The 25,094-nt window shown below is 41.2% G+C and overlaps 1 protein-coding gene across 2 annotated transcripts in view; it reads right to left on the reverse strand.

Moving 5' to 3' along the window:
- The window catches only part of Armh3 (armadillo like helical domain containing 3), a 195,752-nt gene that overhangs the window by 125,126 nt on the left and 45,532 nt on the right, over positions 1 to 25,094 (reverse strand). For both annotated transcript variants that reach the window (XM_075974238.1, XM_075974239.1), the window contains 5 exons: positions 22,332 to 22,433; positions 14,418 to 14,476; positions 11,174 to 11,239; positions 6,557 to 6,626; positions 5,423 to 5,483 (listed from right to left, as the gene is read on the reverse strand). In XM_075974238.1, coding sequence (XP_075830353.1) covers positions 5,423 to 5,483; positions 6,557 to 6,626; positions 11,174 to 11,239; positions 14,418 to 14,476; positions 22,332 to 22,433 — 358 coding nt within the window. The remainder of the gene's footprint in view (positions 1 to 5,422; positions 5,484 to 6,556; positions 6,627 to 11,173; positions 11,240 to 14,417; positions 14,477 to 22,331; positions 22,434 to 25,094) is intronic.

The following is a 25,094-nucleotide window of genomic DNA, read 5'->3' on the forward strand; positions in this document are numbered from 1 at the left end:
GAACATCCACGGTAAGTTAGGACTACAGGTTAGGGTGGGTACAGAACATCCACGGTAAGTCAGGACTACAGGTTAGGGTGGGTAGAGAACATCCATGGTAAGTCAGGACTACAGGTTAGGGTGGGTACAGAACATCCACGGTAAGTCAGGACTACAGGTTAGGGTGGGTAGAGAACATCCATGGTAAGTCAGGACTACAGGTTAGGGTGGGTAGAGAACATCCACGGTAAGTCAGGACTACAGGTTAGGGTGGGTACAGAACATCCACGGTAAGTCAGGACTACAGGTTAGGGTGGGTAGAGAACATCCACGGTAAGTCAGGACTACAGGTTAGGGTGGGTAGAGAACATCCATGGTAAGTCAGGACTACAGGTTAGGGTGGGTACAGAACATCCACGGTAAGTCAGGACTACAGGTTAGGGTGGGTAGAGAACATCCATGGTAAGTCAGGACTACAGGTTAGGGTGGGTAGAGAACATCCACGGTAAGTCAGGACTACAGGTTAGGGTGGGTAGAGAACATCCACGGTAAGTCAGGACTACAGGTTAGGGTGGGTAGAGAACATCCACGGTAAGTCAGGACTACAGGTTAGGGTGGGTAGAGAACATCCATGGTAAGTCAGGTAGAGGATTGGGTGGACAGATTCATACTTTTAACTCTACAGTTGTAAACACACAATCCTAATCAAGCTATTCCCACCTTTAACTCTTCCACTATCTATGTTCTCTCATAAAATCTTTCTATTCTTACATTTCCTCTATATACTATTCTCGATGTTTCCAGAATTATATACTATTCTTCAAACACAACGTATTTTGAAACTGCTAAAATCCAGAAGCTGATCTCCTACCTGATCCCCTTTCCTTTCTCATCCACATACAGAAAACTTATAAGGTTTCTTTATGGACTATGTCAGATGGAACCTCCCCTGAGGTCCTGCCAACATGGTCGGTCGGTCTGTCGGTCGGTCTGTCTGTCTGTCTGTCTGTCTGTCTGTCTGTCTGTCTCTCTCTCTCTCTCTCTCTCTATATATATATATATATATATATATGTATATAAAATTTATATTATGTGTGTATATATACATATATATATACACCCACTATTTATATATCTTTCCTTTGTTCTTTATCACAAAAAAATTGCTGAGAGTATAACTCTGAGATCAGAAGCTCAAGGTCATCCTTAGCTCCACAGCAAATGCTAGCCTGGGATATATGAGAATCGGTCAAAAATAAACAAACTGTAGACCCATGAGAGGTCTTATGCTAAAAATATCCAGTTGAACTTTTCATAGACTGCTAAACTACAGAAACTGTGAAATTATGAATATTAATCTTAAACTACTAGGTTCTGGAGTACTTTGGTACACTAATAGATAATACATATATGAAGGACAATGACAGCCCAAGATTTATGGTAAAAACTTTGGAGCCAGGTCTGGTGGCACACACCTTTAGTCTCAGCTTTGGAAATGCAGAGGCAGGTGGATCTCTGCTTTTGAGGTTAACCTGGTCTACAGAGTGACTTCCTGGGCTACACAAAGAAAAAAAAGAAAAAGGTTTTGGTCTAGGATGATGGAGCACACTTGCAATCACAGTACTTAAGAAATAGAAGCAGGAGGATAAGAAGTTAAAGTCATTCTTATTGACATGGGGCTCAAGGCCATCCTGGGCTACATGAGATTCATCTTAAAAACAAACAAAATAGAGAAAATAAAACTGGACCCACAAGTGTAAAGGATGGTCTAAGAATAACCCTGAGAAAAGCACTAAGCCTCAGTTTCCTTAGTTATGAGAAATTCAAACACAAAGTAAATGGTACATTTATCTCTCTCTCTCTAACACACACACACACACACACACACAGTTTTTTGTTTTTCAAGACAGGGTTTCTTTGTGTAGCTCTGGCTTGCCCTGGAACTCACTCTGTAGACCAGGCTGGACTCAAACTCACAGAAATCCACCTGCGTCTGCCTTCCGAGTGCTGGGATTTAAAGTGTGCACTACCACAGCCCAGCTAAATAGTATATTTTAATTTAGGACATATCTAGAATTGGTGATACACACCTGTTATCCCAGTACTTAAAGGCTGAAGCAGGAGGATTCTAAGTTCAAGACTAGCCTGGTTTGCATATCAAGTTCCACGTTATCTTGAGCTAAGCAACAAGACCCTGTCTCAAAACAACAACCCAAGTTAATAATACTAAAGAGATGGTTCAGAGGTTAAGGCACTTGCCACCAAGCCTGACAAGCTGGGTTCAATTCCAGGGACCTATATGGTGGAAGGAGCCAACCAACTCTGCCAATTTGTCCTCTACCCTGATGTAGCACATGTATACACAAACACACACAAGTTGATGAGCATAAAGAAAAATAATAAATAGAATTGGGTATTGTGGCCTATGCCTTAAATCCCAGCACTTGGAGGAAGAGGCAGGCAGATCACTGTGACTTCAAAGCCAGTCAGGTCTACATAGTGAGTTTCAGGACAGCCAGAGCTATATAGTAAAACTCTATCTCATGAAAACAAAACAATAATTATAATAAATAAAATAAAAACAAATAAAGGAGGAAAGAAAAAAGAGAAGCAAGTCAGAAAGTTTATAGGAAAAACATATCTAATTCCTAAGGCACTAGCGTGCTTTGGGATAATGCTCTTGTACACTGTAAAGATCTGTCACTCATATTGGTTTAATAAAATGCTGATTGGCCAGTAATATAAGTACTAAGTATAGGCAAAGCACCAGACTAGGAGAATTCTGGAAAGAGGAATGACGTGGGAAGGTCATATGTCTATCTGTTGCTTTCATTGGTTAATTAATAAAGAAACTGCTTGGCCTGAAAGGTCAGAACATAGGTGGGTGGAGTAGACAGAATAGAATGCTGGGAAGAAGGGAAGTGAGGTCAGACGCAATGGAGCCAGCCACCAGGTCAGACTTGCTGAATCTTTCCTCGGTAAGCCACCACTTCGTGGTGCTACACAGATTATTAGAAATGGGTTAATCAAGATGTGAGAATTAGTCGATAAGCAGCTAGAACTAACAGGCCAAGCAGTGTTTAAAAGAATACAATTTGTGTGTTGTTATTTTGGGGCATAAGCTAGCCAGGCGGCCAGGAGTCGGGCAGCAGGGACGCAGCCCGCCGCCTCCTCTAACTACAGAGAAAGGCAGAGAGTCAATCACCAGCCATATGCAGAGGAAGCAAGATAAGAATGCCACATGAACAAAAGGTACCAAGCCACATGGCTAAACATAGACAAGAATTATGGGTGAATTTAAGTTATAACAACTATTTAGTAATAAGCCTGAGCAAATGGCCTAACAGTTTATAGTTAATATAAGCCTCTATATGTTTATTTGGGGCTGAATGGCTGTGAGACTGGAAAGGACAGAAACTTCTGTTTACACTAGTGTACACAAACTCTATCTAAAATAAGCAGAAATTCATCTGCTAAGTAGTTTGGAAAGTAGTTTTATTGGTCTTTGAATTAAAGTCAAGCATCAGACTTCTAAACACCCAAAAATATGGCAATCAAAAGATAAAATTTATATTATTACACTAGACCCAGGAAACCAAGACATACACAGTCTGTAAGCAATCTGAAAAGCTGGTGGTCTGGTCTGTGTAAAGTCCTGTGCTTATCTACATCCCTGACACTGGGATAAAGTTTGCCAAATTAGCATACCAACAGCACTGTCAGAAGGAAAAAGAAAGGTATTAATTCTGTTGTCAGACTTGAGTGAGGAGTGTGTGTGTGTGGTGTGTATGTGCAAGAGCTCAAATACCTCAGCTTTGCCTCAAAAAGCTATGTAGCTAAGAATGACCTTGAACTTGTTATCCTTCCGCCTCCACCCCCCAAGTGCAAGGATTATAGGCCTGCCGTCCTGAGCTGCTTCTAAAGAAAGAAAAGTAGCTGCACAGTGGTAGCGCACGCCTTTAATCCCAGCATGCAGAGGTAGAGACAGGCAGATCTCTGAGTTTGAGACCAGCCTGGTCTATAGAGCGAGTTCTAGGACAGGCTCCAAAGCTACACAGAGAAACCCTGTCTTAAAAAAAAGGGGGGGGAATAAAAGTAGGCACATCTGGAATGACATTAATGTGGCATATTTGTTCAGAAGTGTTGAAAAAAACTGAAAAGATAAAACAGCAGGGAAAATAGAAAATTAAATGGCCTACCTAAACATCATGAAAACTGACTTTCAGTAGCCTCTCAAGTAAACAACAGTCAGATCTCCTTTAAGAGTTCAGCATGGCCCCTGGAGACATAATCTGCTCCCTAGAAGGGGTCTAGATTATCAAGACAATATGTGCTAAGAACGGAGCAAAAAGGTCTCTCTTGACCTCTACCTACCCTCTAAGTATCTATGAGAAAATGACATGACATGCCAGGTTTAACGTATCTTTAGAATGTAACAGAGACTCCTTTGATCAACTTCCAGTCATCTCTCCAGATCTCCATGCAGGGACCTTAAAGTGATAATGAGCCTGGGGGTAGCAGAGCACACCTTTGATCCCAGCATCCTGGAGGCAGAGGCAGGGAGATTCTGTGAATTCGAGTCTAGCCTGGTCTGCAGAGCGAGTTCCAGGACAGCCAGAGCTACACAGAGAAACCCTTTCTCAAAAAACAAAACAAACAAACAAAAACAATAAATAAATAATGAAGAGATATGAAGAACCCAAATAATAATCTATACTTTTTCCCTTCCAAAAACTAACAATGATTCTTGATATTTCTTCACACTCAAATGTTTCCTTTGTTTCCTTTTTAAAAGAAAATAATTTAATTAACTTTATGTGTTGCTGTGAAGGTATCAGATTCCTGGAATTGGGAGTTACAGACAGTTGTGAGCTACATGCGAGTAATGAGAACTGAGCTTGTGTCCTCTAGAAGAACAACCAGTGCTCTTTAACCACTAAGCCATCTCTTCAGCCCCTTGATTTCCTCCCTTAGGATATTTGTTTTATACATTAGGCGATGGTGGCGCATGCTTTTAATCCTAGCACTCAAGAGGCAGAGGCAGGCAGATCTCTGTGAGTTCCAGGCCAGCCTGTCTACAAGCTGTCTCAGGACAGCTAGGACTATTAACACAGAGAAACCCTGTCTCGCAAAACAAAACAAAATAAACAAATAACATGACATGTTTTATGTTCAATCACATGCATGTATATGCACATGAGTATGAGTTCCCACAGAAGCTAGGGGCGTCAGAAAGCCTCCAACTGGAATTATAGACTATTATGAGCCATACCAAATGGATGCTGGGAATTGAACTCAGGGTCTCTGGAAGGGCAGTATGCATCTCTTAACCACTGAGCCATCTCTCAGACCTGCTGCTCTTGAAGTAAAACAGACCATAAATTTTCTATCACTTGATTCTTTATAATAAATCTGCACATATAAAAAGGACCGTGGCACTTACACATAGAGATCCATAGGGAATTCCTTCATCATGTGTGTTACAATGAACTCCACCATGAGGTCTAAACAGGGAATGGAGAAAAATAACATAAGTCACAAGGAGACTCGCTTCTTGCCTTTGAGCTGGGGGGTGGCTTCTCAACACTCATCACCTTCATGCTGAGTGATCTCCCCTGCCAACATCTATCTGCATGAATCCAATTTACTTTCTATGCCACATTTTAACATTTGCCCTTTTGAAATTAAGAAGTAAAATGCTTCATGCACTAAGTTTCATCAGAAAAGCTCACTCTCTTGTAAGTTTACAGCTGAACATCTCACTCTCCTGTTTCTAGAAGGACCTGCCAGTAAGTTTAGATACAAGGGAAATTTCATTGTACACATATCTCATACCATAGCCTAAACACAAACGCTAGAGGGAAGTCTGAGACTAGAGCAACAAAGCAAGCAAAGACGAGGTGGTGGAGCAGATAGATTCACACAAGCAGAGACTCAGCACTTAGTCAGAAGAGCGGATTATCTAGTCTTCCCCTCTGTTTCTGAACTGGGGAGACTCAGGAACCAAGTTGAACATCCAAGTGAAAATGAGATGCAGAGTCTCACTAAGTCCTCTAAGAAAAATGCATATTTGTGAACAGCCAGAAGGACCCAAGATACAGCTCTGTAAGTCCCAGCTCAACTATATTTACTCAAGGGAAGTTTTCCATGTCTGAACCTCAAATTTTAAACCTTCTGACCTGACACATCATTGTAGCCCCTTAAAGAGAAGTAAGAATTTGAAATCTTGGTGACAAGTAAGACATACTCATTTTTGTCCCAGAAAAGTTTTTTATTTCTTCCTTCCTTCCTCCTTCCTTCTTTCTTCCTTCTTTCCTTGCTTCTTCTTTCCTTCCTTCCTTCCTTCCTCCCTCCCTCCCTCCCTCCCTCCTTCCCCCCCACCCTCCCTCCCTCCCTCCTTCCTGAGCAGCAGCATCCTTTCACTGCGCACTCTAGCCATTAGGGTTGATTTACAGTATACACAATAAACAAAACTTTGTAGGTTACTATGCTGAGAAAGAAAGAGGCACATCATCCAAAATCTTAATCATGAAAAGCTACCAGTGCCTCAGAAAGCTGCCCTTCTGATGAAACTCACCCAGGACTGCACACACCAGGGGACGGCAAGGAAGGTTCTTGTCAGCCGCCTTCTTCCTGTGTCTCATAGGCTTCAAAAACACACAAAAAGAAGATGAAGAGATTTAGCAGACACTTGAAATGAAATCCAGTTCTCATGTTTCTCACACAAATACAATCTCTACTTCAGAGATTTATTCTCAGAGTCTATCTTGTCTTACTCTTTCTAGTGGCGGGGGTAAATAGGGGAAGGACAGGGAAGTGCTTCTGAGTGATCAATGAAGGCCTGTGACAAAAATACAATTTACAGAGGCTGGAGAGATGGCTCAGCACTTACGAGCACTGGCTGCTCTTCCAAAGGATCCAAGTTCAATTCCCATCACCCACATGTCAGCTTACAACTCTCTATAACTCCAGTTCCAGGGGATCTGGTACCCTCACACAGACATACATGCAGGAGAAAAAAAAAACCAATGCAAATAAAATGAGAATAAGTACATTTTTTAAAAAAGGCAGGCATGCTGGCATATGCCTTTGATCCCAGCACTCAGGAGACAGAGGCGGGTGGATCTCTGTAAGTTCAAGGCCAGCTTAGTCTACAGAGAGTCAGTTCCAGGACAGTCAGGGCTAAACAGAGAAACCCTATTTCATAAAACCAATAAATAAACAAATAAATAGTTTCCAGCAAGACAAATAAATAGTCTGTCCTAAAGGGTACTGGTGCACCTACAAACGGACAAATGTTATTTGCAAATTATCTGAACTGCACACGTGGCATCTTTTAACAACAAAGAAAGTACACTGGTACTCTTCTACAGGAATGAATACAATTAAGGAAAAGAAGAGGAACGGCTGGGAAGATGCTTCAGCTGGTAAAAGCAGTCCAGGTTCAACCCCCAGAAGTCATACAAAACCAGGCACAGTGGCATTCATGTGAAACCCTAAGGGTAGGCAGACTTCTTGGATTCCCTAGCTAGCCAGCCTAGCCTATTTGGCAAGCTCCAAACCAATGAAAGATCTATCTCAAAAACAGTGCCTATGGAACAGTACCTAAGGTTATCCTCCGAGGACTAGGTGCACACATAAGAGGAGGTTGGGCCTGGCGCTGTGGAATGTCTTTGACACTGTGATAATGTGTTACTCTCATTGGTTGATAAATAAAGCTGCTTTGGCCTTCAGCAAGGCATGATAGAACTAGGTGGGAAATCCAAGCAGAGATACAGAAGAAGAAAGGCGGGTCTGAGAGACCAGCCACCCAAGGAACAACATACTAGCAGACTGCAACCACACTGCAATAATTAGATTAATAGAAATTTAAATGTAAGCACTATTTAATAAGTCTGAGCCATCAGCTAAGCATCTGTAAATAATATTAAGCCTCTGAGTGGTTATTTAGGAACTGGTGAGTGGGAGAGAAACCTCTGGTTATAAATGGTATACCAACGTGAGGCTCTCAAAGAAAGCTTTAAAAAAAAAAAAAAGCAAACAGCTCCTTTAAGAGTTTCTGCAGAACAGTGAGCCCTTGAACAGCTAATACATTAAGTAGGAACAAAAACTAAGTAAAAATGCCTGCCACCGTGCAAACATCAGTATTCTAGGGCTCTAGGAAAGGTTTAATGCAGTTCTTGATCAAGAACCTTTGACTGGGCTATGAGCAGGCAGAGACAGTCACCAAAGCTGAGAGCAGAGGTCCATGTTGCTTAGCAGTTTAAAGGTCAAAAAGGCTAAAAGATACACAGTAAAAGAGGTCCATATGGAAAAACCTCTAAACAGGTTCCAGTGTATTTTACAATGTGCATAGGCTTACGAAAGAAATAAAAGGGTAGTGACAGTTAATAGAAAGGAATAAATAGTTTTAAAAAAAATATAATAAAGTCTATTTGTTGTTTTTTTGAGACAGGGATTCTCTATAGCTTTTTTTTTTCCCAGCCAGTCCTGGAATTTGCTCTGTAGACTCGTCTGGCCTCAAACTCACAGAGATCCACCTGCCTCTGCTTTCTGAGTGCTGGGATTAAATGTGTACACCACCACCATCAGGCATTATAGTAAGTCTTTAAAGAGAGAAATAAAATAATTTTTAAAAAAGCCACCCATAGGTGGGAAATACATAGGGAGTCTGGATCTTGTATGCTATTATGTTGATTTTGAATTTTTTGATGGCTGATGGGCAAGAGATAGCTGCTGGGAGACATGAGACTGACTGAAAGAGAAAATGAAAAATATACCAACCTAGATATACCTTAACTTTAAAACAAAAATTAAAAACTATATTTGGAAAATGGACCTTAAAATACGATTGCTTTAGAGAAGCAGTCTTGCTTTTGTTTCCATAGGAAACAAGAGGCTATGAATTCGTTCCAGCTTAAGATGGAACAGTTTTGATCAGGGGAGCCCTCCTGAGCCTTGACAGGTGATATCTATCAACAAAGGTTATAGATGGTAGTAGCAGGACTTGGCCATTATCTCAGATTTTCTCAGGGACCCTAAAGATGCTTCATCCACAGACAGCAGGAAGGAGTTTGGAGAAAACAATGTCAACATTCCCAAGAGTTGGGGGATATGGATGGTATTTGGTTATTTTGTGGGTTATTGATGTTTGTTATATTTAGGGGAATATTTAGGGGGAAAAGACAACTATTAATCTCAAAATAATTTACATTGATATGGATTTTGTTTAGTGATATAAATTTAAAGTCAATTTTGTTATACTGTATGTGTATTTCTACTCTTGTTTAAGGTATTATGTTTATGAAGATCATTTAAAATGTAATTTATAGTTAAAAATACAAATTAATAGTCATATATAATAGTCAATCTTATAGCCATATTAGTTTTTTTAGGTATACAAAGATATATTTCAATTAGATAGGTAATCTTCAAACACTTCAAAGACCTACAGAATATGGCATTTAAAATGTTTTAAGAACTTAGACTTTTCTCAGCAATGAGACATATCTGCTCCTGGAAGCACCAGTTACTTCAAAGACAGTGATGGGAATCAAACTCATTATGGAGCTTGCTTTCATCATAGCAAGACCAGCCATTTGGGCAAGAAACTGCTCTTGCCTGGACTGCTTGACAGTATGCTGTATGAACTGGACATGCAGAACCCACAGAAAAGTGACTGCTAAATTTTGCCAAAACAAGGAAGAATGGTCATTCAGGGTTCCTGCTTCACAAAAGAAACTACCAGACATTCCGCAGGACACAGAGGAAAGCAACTGATGAACTTTGCCAAAATAGAAGAAACAGTCCTTCAAATTTCCTGCTTCACTGAAAAGTCTGCCAGACACTCTAGGCCTGCAGGCTGAAGATGGATGCCCCAATGTTACAGAAGAACTTTGGGTGACTGTCCAGGCAGTCAGATATCTCTGCCACTTCTAGAGTTTTGGAAGTTGCTTGTAGTACACTTCTTGTTTACTCAGATAATATTATATCCTTCTGGGGTCTTTGATGGAGTTGAGGACTAGATAGTTATAGTTTTCCTTAGTTATAATAAAAGACAAATTAGATATGAAACTTTAGATTCACAAAGAGAGGATAGATAATGGAGCATTTAATTTTGTCAAATACATATAGACTAAATATTCTAACTGTAATTCTTGCTTGACAACTGTTCATCATATATAATTTTACTATGTTAAAGTTAAAACCTTCATTTTTGATTAGGCAGAAAGGGGGAAATGCTGTGGGGTGTATTTCTGTATGCTCTCATTGGTTGAGAGATGAAGTGTGTTTGGCATATGGCAAGGCAGGATAGAGTCAGGTGAAAATCCAAGCAGAGATATAGGAGAAGAAAGGCAGAGTCTGAGAAACACCATCCAGTCACCCAAGGCTACACAGTATGATTGACACTAATTTAGGCTACAAAAGACTCGGTGTTGAGGGGAAGCAATGGCTTATAAAGATGGCTCAGCAGTTTAAGGCACTTGCTACCAAGCCTGACACCTAAGTTCAAGTTCTGGGACCCATGTGATACAGGGAGAGAATTAACTCCACTCCTGCAGGCTGTTCTCTAATAATATCGAAACTTGCACTGTGCCACATGCAGAGGCAGAGTCACACATGCACACACATGCGCATATACATGCACACACACACACTAAGTGTAATTTTTAAAATAATGAAAAATTAAATAAATACTACCTTTTGAAAAGAAAAGGCTTCGACTTGGATATGTTCTAAAAATCTATGTTGTTATATACTCCAGCATTACTATAGTAGCTGTTTGATTGTAAATTGTTCTTTTTCTCTTTTTTTTTTCCTTTTCTTCTTTTTTTTTGGGGGGGGGTTGAAACAAAGTTTCTCTGTGTAGCCCCAACTGTCCTGGAACTCAGCTCTGTAACCCAGGCTAGCCTCAAATGTATAGATCCATCAGCCTCTACCTCCCGGGTGCTGGGTAAAGGCACTACTACTGTCCAGCTAGTTTTGATTTTTCTACCCTCAGATGAGCAAGAAACAGCTCTATGACAGGGAAAAAAAAAACAAGGACAGACATGGATCTGCGGAAAAGCAATTGTGATCTGAGCCCTTTAGGCACAATTATCCAGCTAGGCTTGTTCTTAAGATTCATCCTAACTCAGCCAACATACAAAAACTTTTCCATTAAAAATAAGAAGTAAAAATAAGTCACACTTACCATTCTGTGTAAGTTTACTCGAAAATTCATGTTGTCATCATGTAAAAACGCATTGGCATACTGATCCTAATAAAAACAGAAAAGTACGATCTGAGAAGTGTGTTTAGGAAGCTCAGCTGGGCATGGCGGCACATGCCTTGTAATACTCAGCACTTGGGAGTGGAGACAGGAGGATCAGAAATTTAAGTCATCCTGAACTATATATATATATATATATATATATATATATATATATATATATATATAGCGCCAGTTTAATCTCAATCTAGGCTGCATGAGACCCTGTGGAAAGACAGAAATACAATAGAGAGAAAACAAGAAAGACAGAAGGAAAGGGGCTGGTGAGATACTCAGTGGATAAAGACATCTGCCACCAAACTTTACAACTGAGCTTGATCCTTGCAACCTACATGGTGGAAACTGATCCCTACAACACATGTATTTGTAATCCACAACACTGTTCTCTGACCTCTATATGCAAGGCTAGACACACAGGTACACATATATGCACACATACACACACATAAATAAATAAAAAAATTTAAAAGACTAAAGGAAAAATGGTGCAGAGGTGGAGCAGAAGGGAGAGACAAGAAGTAAAAAGGGAGAGACAGAGGAAGGTGAGAATAAAGGAAAGCAGGCAAGCAAGCAGGCAGACATGAATGGATGCATTTGTAATCTATCATACAAAATCCTCCCTCTTTTCTTCCCGCCAACCCAAAACAAGGTCTCTAGCCTAGAATGGCCTCCAACTCCCTATGAAGCTAAGAATAGCCGCTAATTTTCCTGTCTTTACCTCTGCTTCTGAGTGCTGAGATTATAGGCATACCAGTTTATGCAAAGGAAGAAACTGAACCCCAGATTTGGTCATGCTAAGCAAGTGTTTGGCCAATTGAATTACATTCTCAGTCCAAATCCTTGGACTTTTATAAACTACTTTCAGGATCCATTGGAGAGTTAATGTAATAAGCCTAGAGCCTTTACATCAACCCCTTACTTAAGCCATGAAATTGAGTAAAATTTCTCAGTATGTCTTTAGTGGATAGAAGATCTCTGGGAAAATTAAATACAATAAAATATTAAAATCCAGGGGCTTGAGAGGAATCTGTTTTCCTAGTCTCGCTTCCTTTCCATCTGCCCAAGGAGTCAGCTGTGCTTGTGACAGCTTGGAGGCTCTCACAGGGGCAGAGGATACATGTGCAGACGCCACATGAGGCTCCCGGAATGAGGAGGCCTGTGCTCTGCTGGGAGTGAGCTCAGCGCAGCAGGAAATAACTGCTATGCTGGCAGCACTGAAGCAGACAAGACCCCATCTCTCCCTGCCTTCTAAAGACTGGTGGAAAAAATCAACTCTTCTCACAGAAGATTGGAAATAAGCATCCCCTGGCCCTCTCCCAACATCTTCCTGAGATCTGACATGCCTACAGACTCCAATTACAGGGACTGTTACAATTTGTGAAAAACAACTCTTAAAGGATTTTCTTTGAACGTTTGTGAAAAGCAGTTATAGGAGGCCCACTGCTAATAGGCAGTTCTTCTAGCACCAGCTCCCCTAACCTTGCGAGAAGAGCTCATCTTCCCACAGAATGCAGAAAGTGAATGTGTGAGAGACCACTGCACCCTGTGGAGTACCTTGGCTGCTGTCTTAAAAAACAAACAAGGGAAAGGAGTTCTGACAGGGGAGGCAGCAGTTATAAATTTAGCTCTAATCTAGCTCAAGTCCCAACATCTTTGGGAGTCACCACTAGCTAAGCCAGGCAAAAGGGCCTTCTCACAAAGAGTGACCTTTCCATAGCTGACTGGCTTTCAAATCACTGATGAGCCATCCTCCGTGTGTGTCTACAAGGGTGTCCTCCAAGAGGTTAGACTAAGGAACTGAAGACTCACCCTAAATGTGTCTGCTACTACCCAGTAGGCTAAGGACTCAATTTGAACAAGAGAAGAAAAAAGAGAAAGCCTAATTGATAGACACCAGTGTTTGTCTCTTTCTGCTTCCTAACCAGTGCCCTGAAAAGGCTGCTGCAGGTGCCCACAGGCATGTCTGCTCTGCTGTGGTGGACTAGGTCACCTCAGACTAGGAGTCAAAAGAAAGTCTCAAGTTCCTTTTTTAAAATCAAATTGTGTGTGTGCGCGCGCGTGAGAGCGCACATCCACCACAGTATACATGTGGAGGTCAGAGAACAGTTTGCAAGAGTTGGTGGGCTCTCTTCTTCCATCATGTGGCTCTGAGGGATCAAACTCATGTCATCAGGCTCAGTAGCAGGGCCTTTACCAACTGAACAATCTCGCCCACATGTAGATTTTACTTATCTGGAATTAGGCCACAAAAATGAGAAAAGTAACTCATACACACCTCTTCTTACGTCAATTCTTGTTCACCACCAAAATGTAACCATTCTCTATTTTTCTTGTACTCCTATACCCCAGGATACTTTAGCTCCTTTTAAAACTTACTAAACACAAAAGACACAACACAGCTCCTCCGGAGGGAAAAGGTTGGCTTTCTAGAAAGTTTTAAATCTCTTGGTTAGAATTGCTAAGGACCAAAACACAGATGGGTATAGCTCAGTATAGTCCTGTGTAGTATGCATAAAGTCCTGGGTTCAGTCCCAGCACTACATAAAACCAGGCATGGTGGGACACAGTGTGCCTGTAATTCTACTCAGAGGAATAAGAAGTTCAAGGTTATCCATAACTACATAGGAAGTTCAAGAGCAGCCTGGACTATAAAAGACCCTCTGTCTTTAAAAAAGGGGATGTCTGGAGAACCATCCAGAACCAACTATCATAGTTACTTTATCAGTATTGTTTAGTTTTGTTTGAAATAGGGTCTCATGTATTCCCAGGCTGGCCTCAAACTCACTATTACACTCAAGGAAAGCCTTGAAATGCTAATCTTCCTAGTTCCACCTCCAGAGTGCTGTGCCACGCCAGGATGTTTTTATGTGGTATTGGGAATCAAAGCCAGGGCTTCACAAACGCTAGGTAAGCACTCTACCAAAGGCTACATTTCCCAGCACCTCAAAGTTCACTACTAATTCATCTAATGCTAATTGAGTCTATGTGTGCCAGATAACGAGAACACAGTGGTGATGAAAGCAAAGGCCCTGTTACCAAAGCTCAATTCTGGAGGAAGGAGATGGACAACACAAAGGACCCTCGAGTCATGCGAAAGGAGCAGGTGGGCAGAAAAGAGCATTCTGGAAGAAACCAACTTACACCCAAAGATCCCATTAAGACCTACCTCTGCAATACATGTAAGGATAATCAGACAGAGTTTGCCGCTATGAAGCCTGTGTTCATCTGTAAAGAAAAAAAAATTAAAATCTTCTCTATACATAATCCAAATCACATAATGAATAGAGAACAAAGGTGTCAATCATGAAGAGGAGTATTGCACAGAAGTCATGAATGAAGGCTAGGAGATAGTTTAGTCAGTAAAGCACTGCCTTGCAACCATAAGGACTTCGATTCAATTTTATATAAAAAGCCTGTGATACATACTTGTAATCCCAGCTCTAGGGAGACAGAGAAACAGGATCCCTGAAACTTGCTGGCCAGCCAGCTTTACCTACTTAATCTCAAAAAAAAAAAAATAGGTGACTAGTACCTGAGGAATGACACCCAAGGTTGCCTCTACACACACACACACACACACACACACACACACACACACACACACGCACGCACGCACGCACGCACGCACGCTGCATATGTATACAGTTAAAACACACACTCATGAATCAGAATCAAGGTGGTACTAAATTAAGTCTTGCTTCCCTCCTAGGCAAAGAAAAATATTTTGTTTATCCTGGTAGCCTGTAAAGTATCTGTCCAAGATGTATCCCTGTAATCATTCCTATTATCATGCCCATGCCTTTTCTTTCAGTTAAATCCAGAGCCTTACATGTGGTAAGCAAGAGCTCCACACTAAACCATACTCCCATGGTGCGGGACAATTCTGTATTCTGTCAATTATGTTTTCAATAAATGCTGATTGGCCAGTAGCCAGGCAGAAAGTATAGGTGGGACAACCAGACAGGAAGTAGAAGCAGGGCAATGAGAACAGGAGAATCCTAGGAAGGAGAAAGCTCTTCCTGCAGTCCTGCCCAGACAGTGAAGAAGGAAGATGTGACCTGCCCCGCCAAAAAAGGTACCAAGCCATCTGGCTAACATAGATAATAGGTTAATATAAGTTATAAGAGCTAATATGAAGCCTAAGTTAATGGGTCAATCAGTTTATCATTAATATAGAGCTCTGTGTGGTTTTCTCTGGAGCATAACGACTGCAGGAACTGGGCAGGACAGACACCCCAACAAGCAGGCCCTCATGTTACACTCCCCAACCCTAGTGCCTATTTTAAAAATCGAATAGATTTCTCTTTAAGGTAACAACACCAAAGACACAAGTACCAAGGATTTTTAAAGAACTTTAAAACCAAAACCAAAACAAAGGGATGAAAACATAAAATTCTAGAAAAGGAACAGGAAGGAATGACTGAGGAAGCAGCTTCAATAACATAATAACATGTTTTTAAAGCTGAGCAGTTCTCATTTGTTTCACGACTATACTATTTAGTTTATGATGCTTCACAATATACCAACCAGCACAGGGTGCTGCAAAGATGGCTCAGAGGCTAAGAGTGTGATAGAGTAAAAATGAGCCACGTAAAAATGAAAAATTCACAGATCTGGATTCTATATATTATTGTGTTTTCTTTAAATTTTTTGACTGTGAAGGAGCTAAGTACAGAGAGACATTTCATTGTATCAGCTGCTAAGCTAAACCAGCATGTATATTATAATGGTATTATGACTTCAGAATTTGGGTCTAAGGATATGATGCTTTGGAAAAGAGGTTGTTCTTTTGTTTTCACAGAAGAGGACCTGTGGATTGACTCCAGGCAATTATGGTGTAACAGACCACGCCCTCCTGAAAGGTTGCTCTAAACACCCTCAAAAACTTACTTTGCTCAACTGCCGACTGAGATGAACCTAGCATACAGGATACACCATGAAAGACCTGATTAACAGTGCCCCCCACACAATAGGAAGAAGTTTGGAGAGAAAAAACTATGCCCATATTTTCAAATATTGTTTATAAATGTTCTTTTACATTTAATGGGGGATATGATATAGATATGAATAATTTGCATTGGTATGGATTTTGCTTTATTGATATAAATTTAAGGTCAATCTTGTTATATGTATATTTCTGCTCTTGATTAAGGTATTGTGATTGTGTAGTTTATTTAAAAATGTATAATTAGGAAATATAGGTTGTTAATGGATAATCATCGATAATAGTCAAGCTTGTAGTCATGTTAGTTAGATTTTCTAGCTACATAGATATATTTCAGTTAGATAGGCATTCTTCATAACTTTCAAAGACTACAGAATATGGTATTTAAAATGTTTTTAATAACTTAGGACTTTTCATAACAATGAGACATGTCTGCTCTTGGCAGCACCAAGCTACTTCAAGAGGAAGATGGGCATCAAAGAGGCTCCTTATGGAGTTGGTTAGCCATCTGGGCAAGAAACTGCTCTTGCCTGGACTGATGCATAAACTGGACATGAAGAACCCGCAGAGAGATGACTGCTGAACTTGTCCAAAGGTGAGATGATCCTTTGGTGTTCCTGATTCATGAGAGTCTGTGAGACATTCTGCAGGGCACAGAAGAAAGTGACTGAACTGACTTTGAAATTTCCTGCTTCATGGAAATGTCTGCTGGATACTATAGGCCTTTAGGCTGAAGATGGATGCCCCAACAGTACAGAATAACTTTGGGTGACTGTCCAGGCAAGGAGATGTCTCTGTCATTTCTAGAGTTTTGGAAGCTGCTTACAACATACTTCCTGTTTACTTAAGTAATATTATATCCTTCTAGAGTCTTTGATGGAATTGAAGAATTTATATAGTTTTCCTTACTTATGATAAAAGATAAAGTAGATATAAATATTGTAACTGTAATTCTTGCTTGATAACTGTTTTGTTATACGTAATTTGTCTATGTTAAAGTTAAAGCCTTCCTTTTTGTTTAAACAGAAAAGGGGGAAATGGTGTAGGAGGTTTTTCTGTCTATGTGTTGCTTTCATTGGTTGAATAAAGAAACTGCCTTGGCCTTTTGATAGGGTAGCACTTAGGTAGGCGGAGTGGACAGAACTGAATGCTGGAAAGAAGGGAGATGGAGAGCCACCATGGAGCTGCCAGGTCAGATACGCTGAATCTTTCCCGGTAAACCACAACCTCGTGATGAACACAGATTAACAGAAATGGGTTAGATCAAGATGTGAGAGTTAGCCAATAGGAGGCTAGAGATAATGGGTCAGGCAGTGATTTAATTAATACAATTTCTGTGTGATTATTTTGGGTGTAAGCTAGCCAAGCTAGCTGGGAGGAAAAGCAGGCCCACTCCTCCTGTTACAGAGTGTTCTTCCAAAGGATCAATGTTCAGTTTCCAGCATCCATGTTCTATCTCTGACACCCTCTTTGGGCACACCCATGCAACTCACCATACTTATACACATATATGCATACATTTACACAAAAAATGAATAAATAAACCCAAAGAAAAGCATTTTACAGATGTCATTTGATACATACATTAGAAAAAAAGTATCTGAAAGCCAGGGATGGTAGTAACCACCTTTAATCCCAGCACTTTGATGGCAGAGAGAGCTGGATCTCTGAGTTCTTGTCTATATAGTGTGAGTTCCAGGCCACTCAGAGCTACAGAGTGAGAACATTTCTCAAACAAAGAAAAGAAAAAGATGTCTTGTCTGGGACAAAGAAAACATCAGCTCTACGGCTCCTAAGATCATAATGTGAAGCTGGGATCCGGTTTAGTGGTAGGGCATTTGGTCACCATGGATAAGGCTCTAGGTTCCATTCCCAGAACACAAAATACACACACACACAATGATCATGAGATCCTGTAGCCAGGGCATAGCACAGCAAGTCTTAGGCTAAGACAGGAGAAGAGATGGGCAAATAAAGCCATGGAACAGTCTTTTTTTTTTTTAAATAAACTATTCTGCATACCTAACCTTGCCCTTGCCATATTTAGACCTCTCACTGGCAAAAATATATTGCAGTCTACAGACACTGCGACCACACATACTGGCTATTACTTAGTCTGTAATTTGGACTTGTATTTATGAACCTGAAGTGACCAGGACAGAGGCTTACATAACTGTTAGAGCTAAAAAATGTATTCCAAGAGCCTCGATTCACTGTGTTATATCAAGCAAAGCTTAAAAGTTCATTTTTCTGGGTCACATCCATGCAATTTCTTTCTGCTGTGGTTGTTGCAATATTTGTAGAGAAAGGAACAGGCTACCCATTTCCATACAGAAGCAATAGCCTCAGGAAACTCAGATACACTAGAGTCTTGTTATCCTTGCCTGCCAGATCTCACTTGCCAAGTCTCAGAGAACCAATCACCTCAGCAGTTCCCAATGGACTGTTCTGTTAGGAGTTGGTGACCTGGAATACCTGCATGGAGTTAACCCTATATTCTATGTTAGAAGATGGTGACCTGGAATACCTGCATGGAGTTAACCCTATGTAGCACTTACTCTTCAAAGAGTAACACGTGATACAAGAGGAAATGCCCAAGTTTCCAAGGCGGAGCTCTCCAATAATAGCTCACGCAGTGTCTGAACACAGCACAATTAGACTCATACACCCAGGCTCCTTTCAGCTCTGGCAAGTCTTAGTTTCCCATATTGCTCTTTCAGCTTTCCAATCTCTGTCTTTCAGTGTTTCCTTCTCACTCTAGAGCTCCTGAGCCTTCATTCCTTCCTTTCCAGAGCTCTTGAAAACCCTCACAATAGAAACCTGCTCACTTGGCAAACAAAAGCCTTCTGAAGTAAAAATCATGCCGAAAGGAGCCAAAGCCCACCTCAGAGGCTCTTAGGACACTCTCCTCACATAAAGTAAGGCAGCAAAAACAATCCATTTTTAATCCTAATAAAATTGACTTATAATATATGGAAATCTGAAGTTATTCATAGACTATAAGTTAATAACTCAAGTGGGCATGGTAGTACACATACGTAATTCCAATACTTGTAAACAGACAGGAGGATCAAGAGTTCAAGGCTAGCCTCTACAACAGAACAAATATAAGACCAACCTAGGATTCTGGAGACAAAGATAGAAACCAAGAGAGAGAAAGCAAGGAAGAGAGAGGAAGAGAAAGGAGAGAGAAGCTTATTAAAGCAACAGGCCGTGGTAGGAGTCTGAATGAAAATGGCTCCCACTGGCCCACACGGAGTGGCACTATTAAGAGGTGTTAGAGTGGGTGTGGTCTTATTGGAGGAGGTATGTCACTGGGGTGGGCTTTGAGATTTTAGATGCTCAAGCCAATCCCAGTGTCTCTCTCTCTTCCTCTTCCTGTTGCCTGCAGATCCAGATGTAGAACTCTCAGGTACCTCCCCAGCACCATGTCTGCCTGCATGTCTCCATGCTTCCCACCATGACAATAGATTAAGCCTCTGAACTGTAAGCCAGCCCCAAAGAAATGTTTTCCTTTGGCTGGGTAGCGGTGGTGCACTTGGGAGGCAGAGGCAGGCAAGTCTCTGTGAGTTTGAGGCCAGCCTGGTCTACAAAGTTCCAGGATAGCCAGGGAGAAACCTTGTCTTTGAAAAAAAAAATGTTTTTCTTTATAAGAGTTGCCGTGGTCATGTTGTCTCTTCACAGAAATAGAAACCCTAACTAAAACACCATGGCTAATGCAGAAACCAGTAACTGTCAAAGCATCAAAACTAAGTAATGGTAGAATACTTGACCTTAAATGGGACGGCTTTATCTCCTGCTCCAAGGCCTAGGAAACGTCAGAGAAGAGGGAACAAAAAGAATGTAAGAGCCAGAAGATAGAGAGTCATGCGGCAAAAAAAGCGGCTTCTGGATATGACACAGCAATTACACCCATGAAATCACTGTAGCTGGGGTTACATATACAAGACCTACCCAATATTGGGTATCAACATATCACCTGAGGACCCATCCTTCCTTCTGAGACTACTGGCGATTAACAGCTACTTGGGGAGGAATGTCATTTTCTTCAGTAGTGTAGCTATGGATAAGTTACTCTTGCTCCAGAAAATAGTCTCCCACCCACACTGAGCAAGAAACTTGTAATTAAACTCAGGAGGTGCTACAGATGGTCTCAACAATCATTGTTCTTTCAGAAGACATGACCTTGGTTCAGTTCCCAGCACTGACAGACAGCTCAAAAGTGTTCATAACTCCAGCTCCAGGAGACCCAACACCTCCCAACCTCCACAGGCTGCTACACTACACATGTGGTACATAAGCATGCACTCAGGCACACATACATGTGAACATAAAACCAAACGGTATTTAAACTCAGTAGGCCACACACAAAAAGGAGTCATGAAAGTAGTATTGGGACGGATGGTAGTGGTGCACACCTTTAATCCCAGTACTCAGGAGGCAGAGGCAGGGATCTCTGTGAGTTCAAGGTCAGTCTGGTCTACAAGAGTTAATTCCAGGACAGGCTCCAAAGCTACAGAGAAATCCTGTCTTGAAAACCAAAAGGAAAAAAAAATCTCTATTTTCAGGGCTAGCCAGTTCTTTCAAAAAGGCCAAAAACTTATAAACCATATCTTAAGGTCACTTAGCATCAATAAAAATAAAATGTCAAAACCCAAATTAAAGAAAGAAAAAAAGAAAGAAAGAAAGAAAGAAAGAAAGAAAGTAGTATTGGGGTAAAAGGTATATTGAGGTGGGTAGAGATGGCTTAGCAGTTAAGAGCACTGGCTACTCTTCCAGGGGTCCTGAGTTCAATTCCCAGCAGCAATAGGGTGGCTCACAAACTTCTCTAACTGTAGCCCCATGGGATATGATGCCCCTTTCTGGCATGCATACCTAAAGACAAAACACTCCTATCTATAAATAAATCAATCATCAAAACAAGAAATTGGGATGGGAACTTGTTGGGAAGAGACTTTCAGTGGGAGAAAGAAGATCAAAGATCAGGACTGGGCATGGTGGTACACGCTTTAATCCCAGAAGTACAGAGGCAGAGACAGTGAATTGGGAGTTCAAGTCCAGGCAGGTCTACACAGTGAGTGCCAGGCCACACAGGGCTAAACAGTGAATCCCTGTGTCAGAATTTTAAAAAAAAATGAAGAAAATTTAAATCTACTTAAAAAGCTACTAAAGTTCATTGTCTAAATGTATGACACTGTCCGTTCTGTAAAAAGAAGGAAGAGATTTGAGGGTAACTGAAGAAACTTCAATAGGAACTAAATCTCACGCACTCTTAGAGAGCCATTTTGGGGTTTTGTAGATATAATAATGACATTTTAGCTACCTGAGTAAGTGTTTTTGATTTCTGGAGGTGCAGGCAAAGTGAACTTTGTAAACTAGTGATACCTGCAGTGTTCTTTAAAGTGTCACAGCCAAAACAACGAGGACACAAAAAGGAACTTAAGGCAGATGAGACAGAGCAGAATGTCAGTGGGATGCAGGTGGTCACTGAACATAGATAGATAGAAAGACAGACAGACAGACAGACAGACAGATCTCTTCTATCTGACAAAAATCAGAAGCAAAAAGAGAAAGAAAGTTGCAGCAGAGTGAAGACCAGAAGATCTGGAAATCGGAAAGGAAAAGCAGCAGTGCTCCAGACCCGTGGGCATGACGGTGTTACTCTGTAGTCCAGGAGCTCACAGTAATAACCCCAACACTCAGTTCTCTCCCTCTTGTGCACTGTATCTAGGGTTAGTGGCTTGTCTACTTTAAGCGATAAGCAGCACAGCCCCCCGAGTCCCCTGACTCTCACCACAAGTCGATGCTCCCAGTGTGCATCCTCAGAAGGGAATCCCCTGAAGGGTGCTAACCTCAAAGAACTCCCACAGAAGAGCGTGCATCCACACCAAGACCTCCTAAGCACACCTGCTAATTCTTGTGGGGATCAACTTTTTTCCTTTTCTATATTGAAGCCCTCTCCTCCAACTTCAGGTTTTCCCAACACCATCCGTCACCCGGCAGTGAGAAATCACTGTTTCCCAGAGCCCAGGTCCATCATCTGCCCAGGAGGCCCCAATAGGACACAGATGAAAGCCTCAAAATTCAGCCACTGCTCTTTGACATTAGGCACGCCTCCAAGACAACATGTCTTACCTTTAGTGTCCTGCATGACAATCGAGCTATACTTTAAGAAGGTTATCAGTAGGTTACTGGTCTGTACATCTGCATCCAGTGACAGTTCCACAGAACTTATAACTGGAATAGAACAAATAAAACACTTAGCCCATAACATATTCCACCTAACACTCTACCCACATAGCCAATTTGCCAGCAGGCAAGAAAATGACTAAATAAGCTTTTCCCACGACAGAAGGAGGACCAAGTACTTTCCATAAAACTCTATCTACTCTCACTAGGCCTCTTGAACTCCTGTGCCCCATGCTCCCCAAAACCTGCCAACCTTCTTTTTCATCTAGGGTCAATCCAGAAAGAGTTTTTCTTCTAATACACTAGAAAAGGATGTAATTCTATTCCAGCCCCAAGTAATAAAGTTCAAGGTCCTTCTTAGAGGCACTGTCATTTCTAACTCAAGGAAAAAGTTATACTGAATATAAATGAGCCTGCTTTGATGAGTCTCTTACTTAAAATAAAGGAAGAATTCTTCCTAATAAGGAGAAATTTGCTCAGTACGAGAACAAGCCCTTACACTAAAAGTACCCAAGATGAAAGGAGCGAAAGTTGAGGCAGAACTATGTGCAAATTCTACCCCTTAGTCCTTCCCCATGAGAAGGAGCCTGAAATGCAACAGCGGAGAGAAAACAGGCACATCACTGAGCACATCCTGGACTGGAAGTTTACATGTCTAGCCTCTGCTTCTAGAAGACCCTTCGGTCCACTGTCCTGGCCCCAGTGCACAGCGGGGATCAGAATAAACCCAAGCACAGCAGCTTTCACTTGGATTTAAAGATGTTAAATTAGAGTCAGTCAGCCAGGCGGTGGTGGCACTCGGGAGGCAGAGGCAGGCGGATCTCTGTGAGTTCGAGGCCAGCCTGGTCTACAAGAGCTAGTTCCAGGAGAGGCTCCAAAGCTACAGAGAAACCCTGTCTCAAAAAATCCAAAAAATAAAATAAAATAAAACAATAAAATAAAATAAAAAAATAGAATTAGTCAACCACTTAGTGCTTTAACAGTGTCTAAAACATAACACATACACAAAAAGAACCCCATGATGGCCCACTGACATTTGAAAATCTATAGCATTTGGCTGTATTTTTAAACTATGAACACACTTCTAAGTTTGGGACATTAGTCATAATATGTATTCATGACTATAATGGATCCCTCTGGAGTTATTACAATGCATGCAAAGGACATTTATTAACAATGGGAAACACTGTACATTATGGTTCCACAATACACAGCAAAAAGCCTTATGAGAAGAAATTAGCATGCCCAATCCTTGGCTGTTTTCCCATAATTTGGCCCCCAAGAACAAATAAAAAAGGTAAGTTTATTTTTATATTGAAACACTAACAGATGCCCTGGTCAGACTGGGCTATAGATAAGACCCTGTCTCAAAAACAACAGACCTAAACGGTCTCATAGGCTGTCATTTCAAACCACAGCCATTCTGAACTCAGAACCCATAATCACTCCTTTGTTATCTAACTGGTAAGTGGAAGTTTTAGCCCACTCACGCACAGTGATAACTAGAAAACTATCTTACATAATATGTAGAAATATAGAACTATATATATTTTTAGTTTACCAGAAAGTCCTCTCATGCCAAGGCGGAGTTGTCAAATGTCAAGTCTGAGCTGTGAACAAATGTTACAGCTAACTGCTGGCTTTTAAAAATAATAGCACCAGTGACATACCTTAAATATAACTGGGCTACAGAGCAGCACTGTAATTAAAAAACAAAAATTGAAAATAAGGCTACAATACTTAGGACCCCTACAGTAAGGAAATGAGTTAGAAGAAAAAAATAAAATAAAGGCAGAATCAAATCCCTCACAGTGTAAAATCTCCCTCGTAAGCAAGCATCGCTCTTTAACGCTGCCTTTATAATGTTTCTCGGGAGCTTTTGTCAAGAGAGACAGTCATCTGAAAGTGGGCTGACTTGTTCCCACTAGCAGGCTAAAAGCTCAGCGGTTGTAGGTAAGCACAAATCCTGCCATTGCATAATCAAGGGTGTGGGTGAAGTGTTCACAATCAACAGCTGAAAGGCAGTTCTCTGAAGCATCCAAGCCCCAACATCACATGGAACTGAGAACACACACACTCACAAACACACATTTATGGCTTTGGATATCCATGGTAACTAGGCAAGCTCCATCCTTAAGAGAAAGTACAGTGTTTCCATTGGCTTAGCAGTGACCTGAATAAACAGACAAGTAGGCAATCCTCACTATGCTTCTTCTCATTAAGATATTTTGGAATTTGGCTTTCAATTCTAAAAAGCCCCAATTTGCTGTCATAGATCTGAAGATCAATGACAGTTCCTTGCCATACTTCTCTGCTGCTTATACTGCATTAAAATTCGAATGCTCAGTGCCATATAAAAATGTGGTGGCGCACACCTTTAATCCCAGCACTAGGGAGCCAGAGGCAGGAGGATCTCTGTGAGTTCAAGGCCAGCCTGGTCTACAGAGTGAGTTCCAGGACAGACAGGGCTACACAAACAAACCCTGTCTGAAAAAAAAACAAGATGGGCTGACTCTACCATCTCCCCCATCTATGCCCTGAAGAGACTGGTCTTGTGGAACCATAGCCCCAGGATCTCCAGGACTCACGCAACATCAGGATATCTGAGGGGAGTGTCATGGAGGAGTCAGGACTAAAGGTGTAGAGAAGCCAAAGGCCAACAACTCTCTGCAGCCAACATTTCCAAGGAAGGTTCTTTGGGCAAAAGGG

The sequence above is a fragment of the Microtus pennsylvanicus genome, chromosome 5, assembly GCF_037038515.1.
Source record: "Microtus pennsylvanicus isolate mMicPen1 chromosome 5, mMicPen1.hap1, whole genome shotgun sequence".
In the NCBI taxonomy this organism is placed as follows: domain Eukaryota; kingdom Metazoa; phylum Chordata; class Mammalia; order Rodentia; family Cricetidae; genus Microtus; species Microtus pennsylvanicus.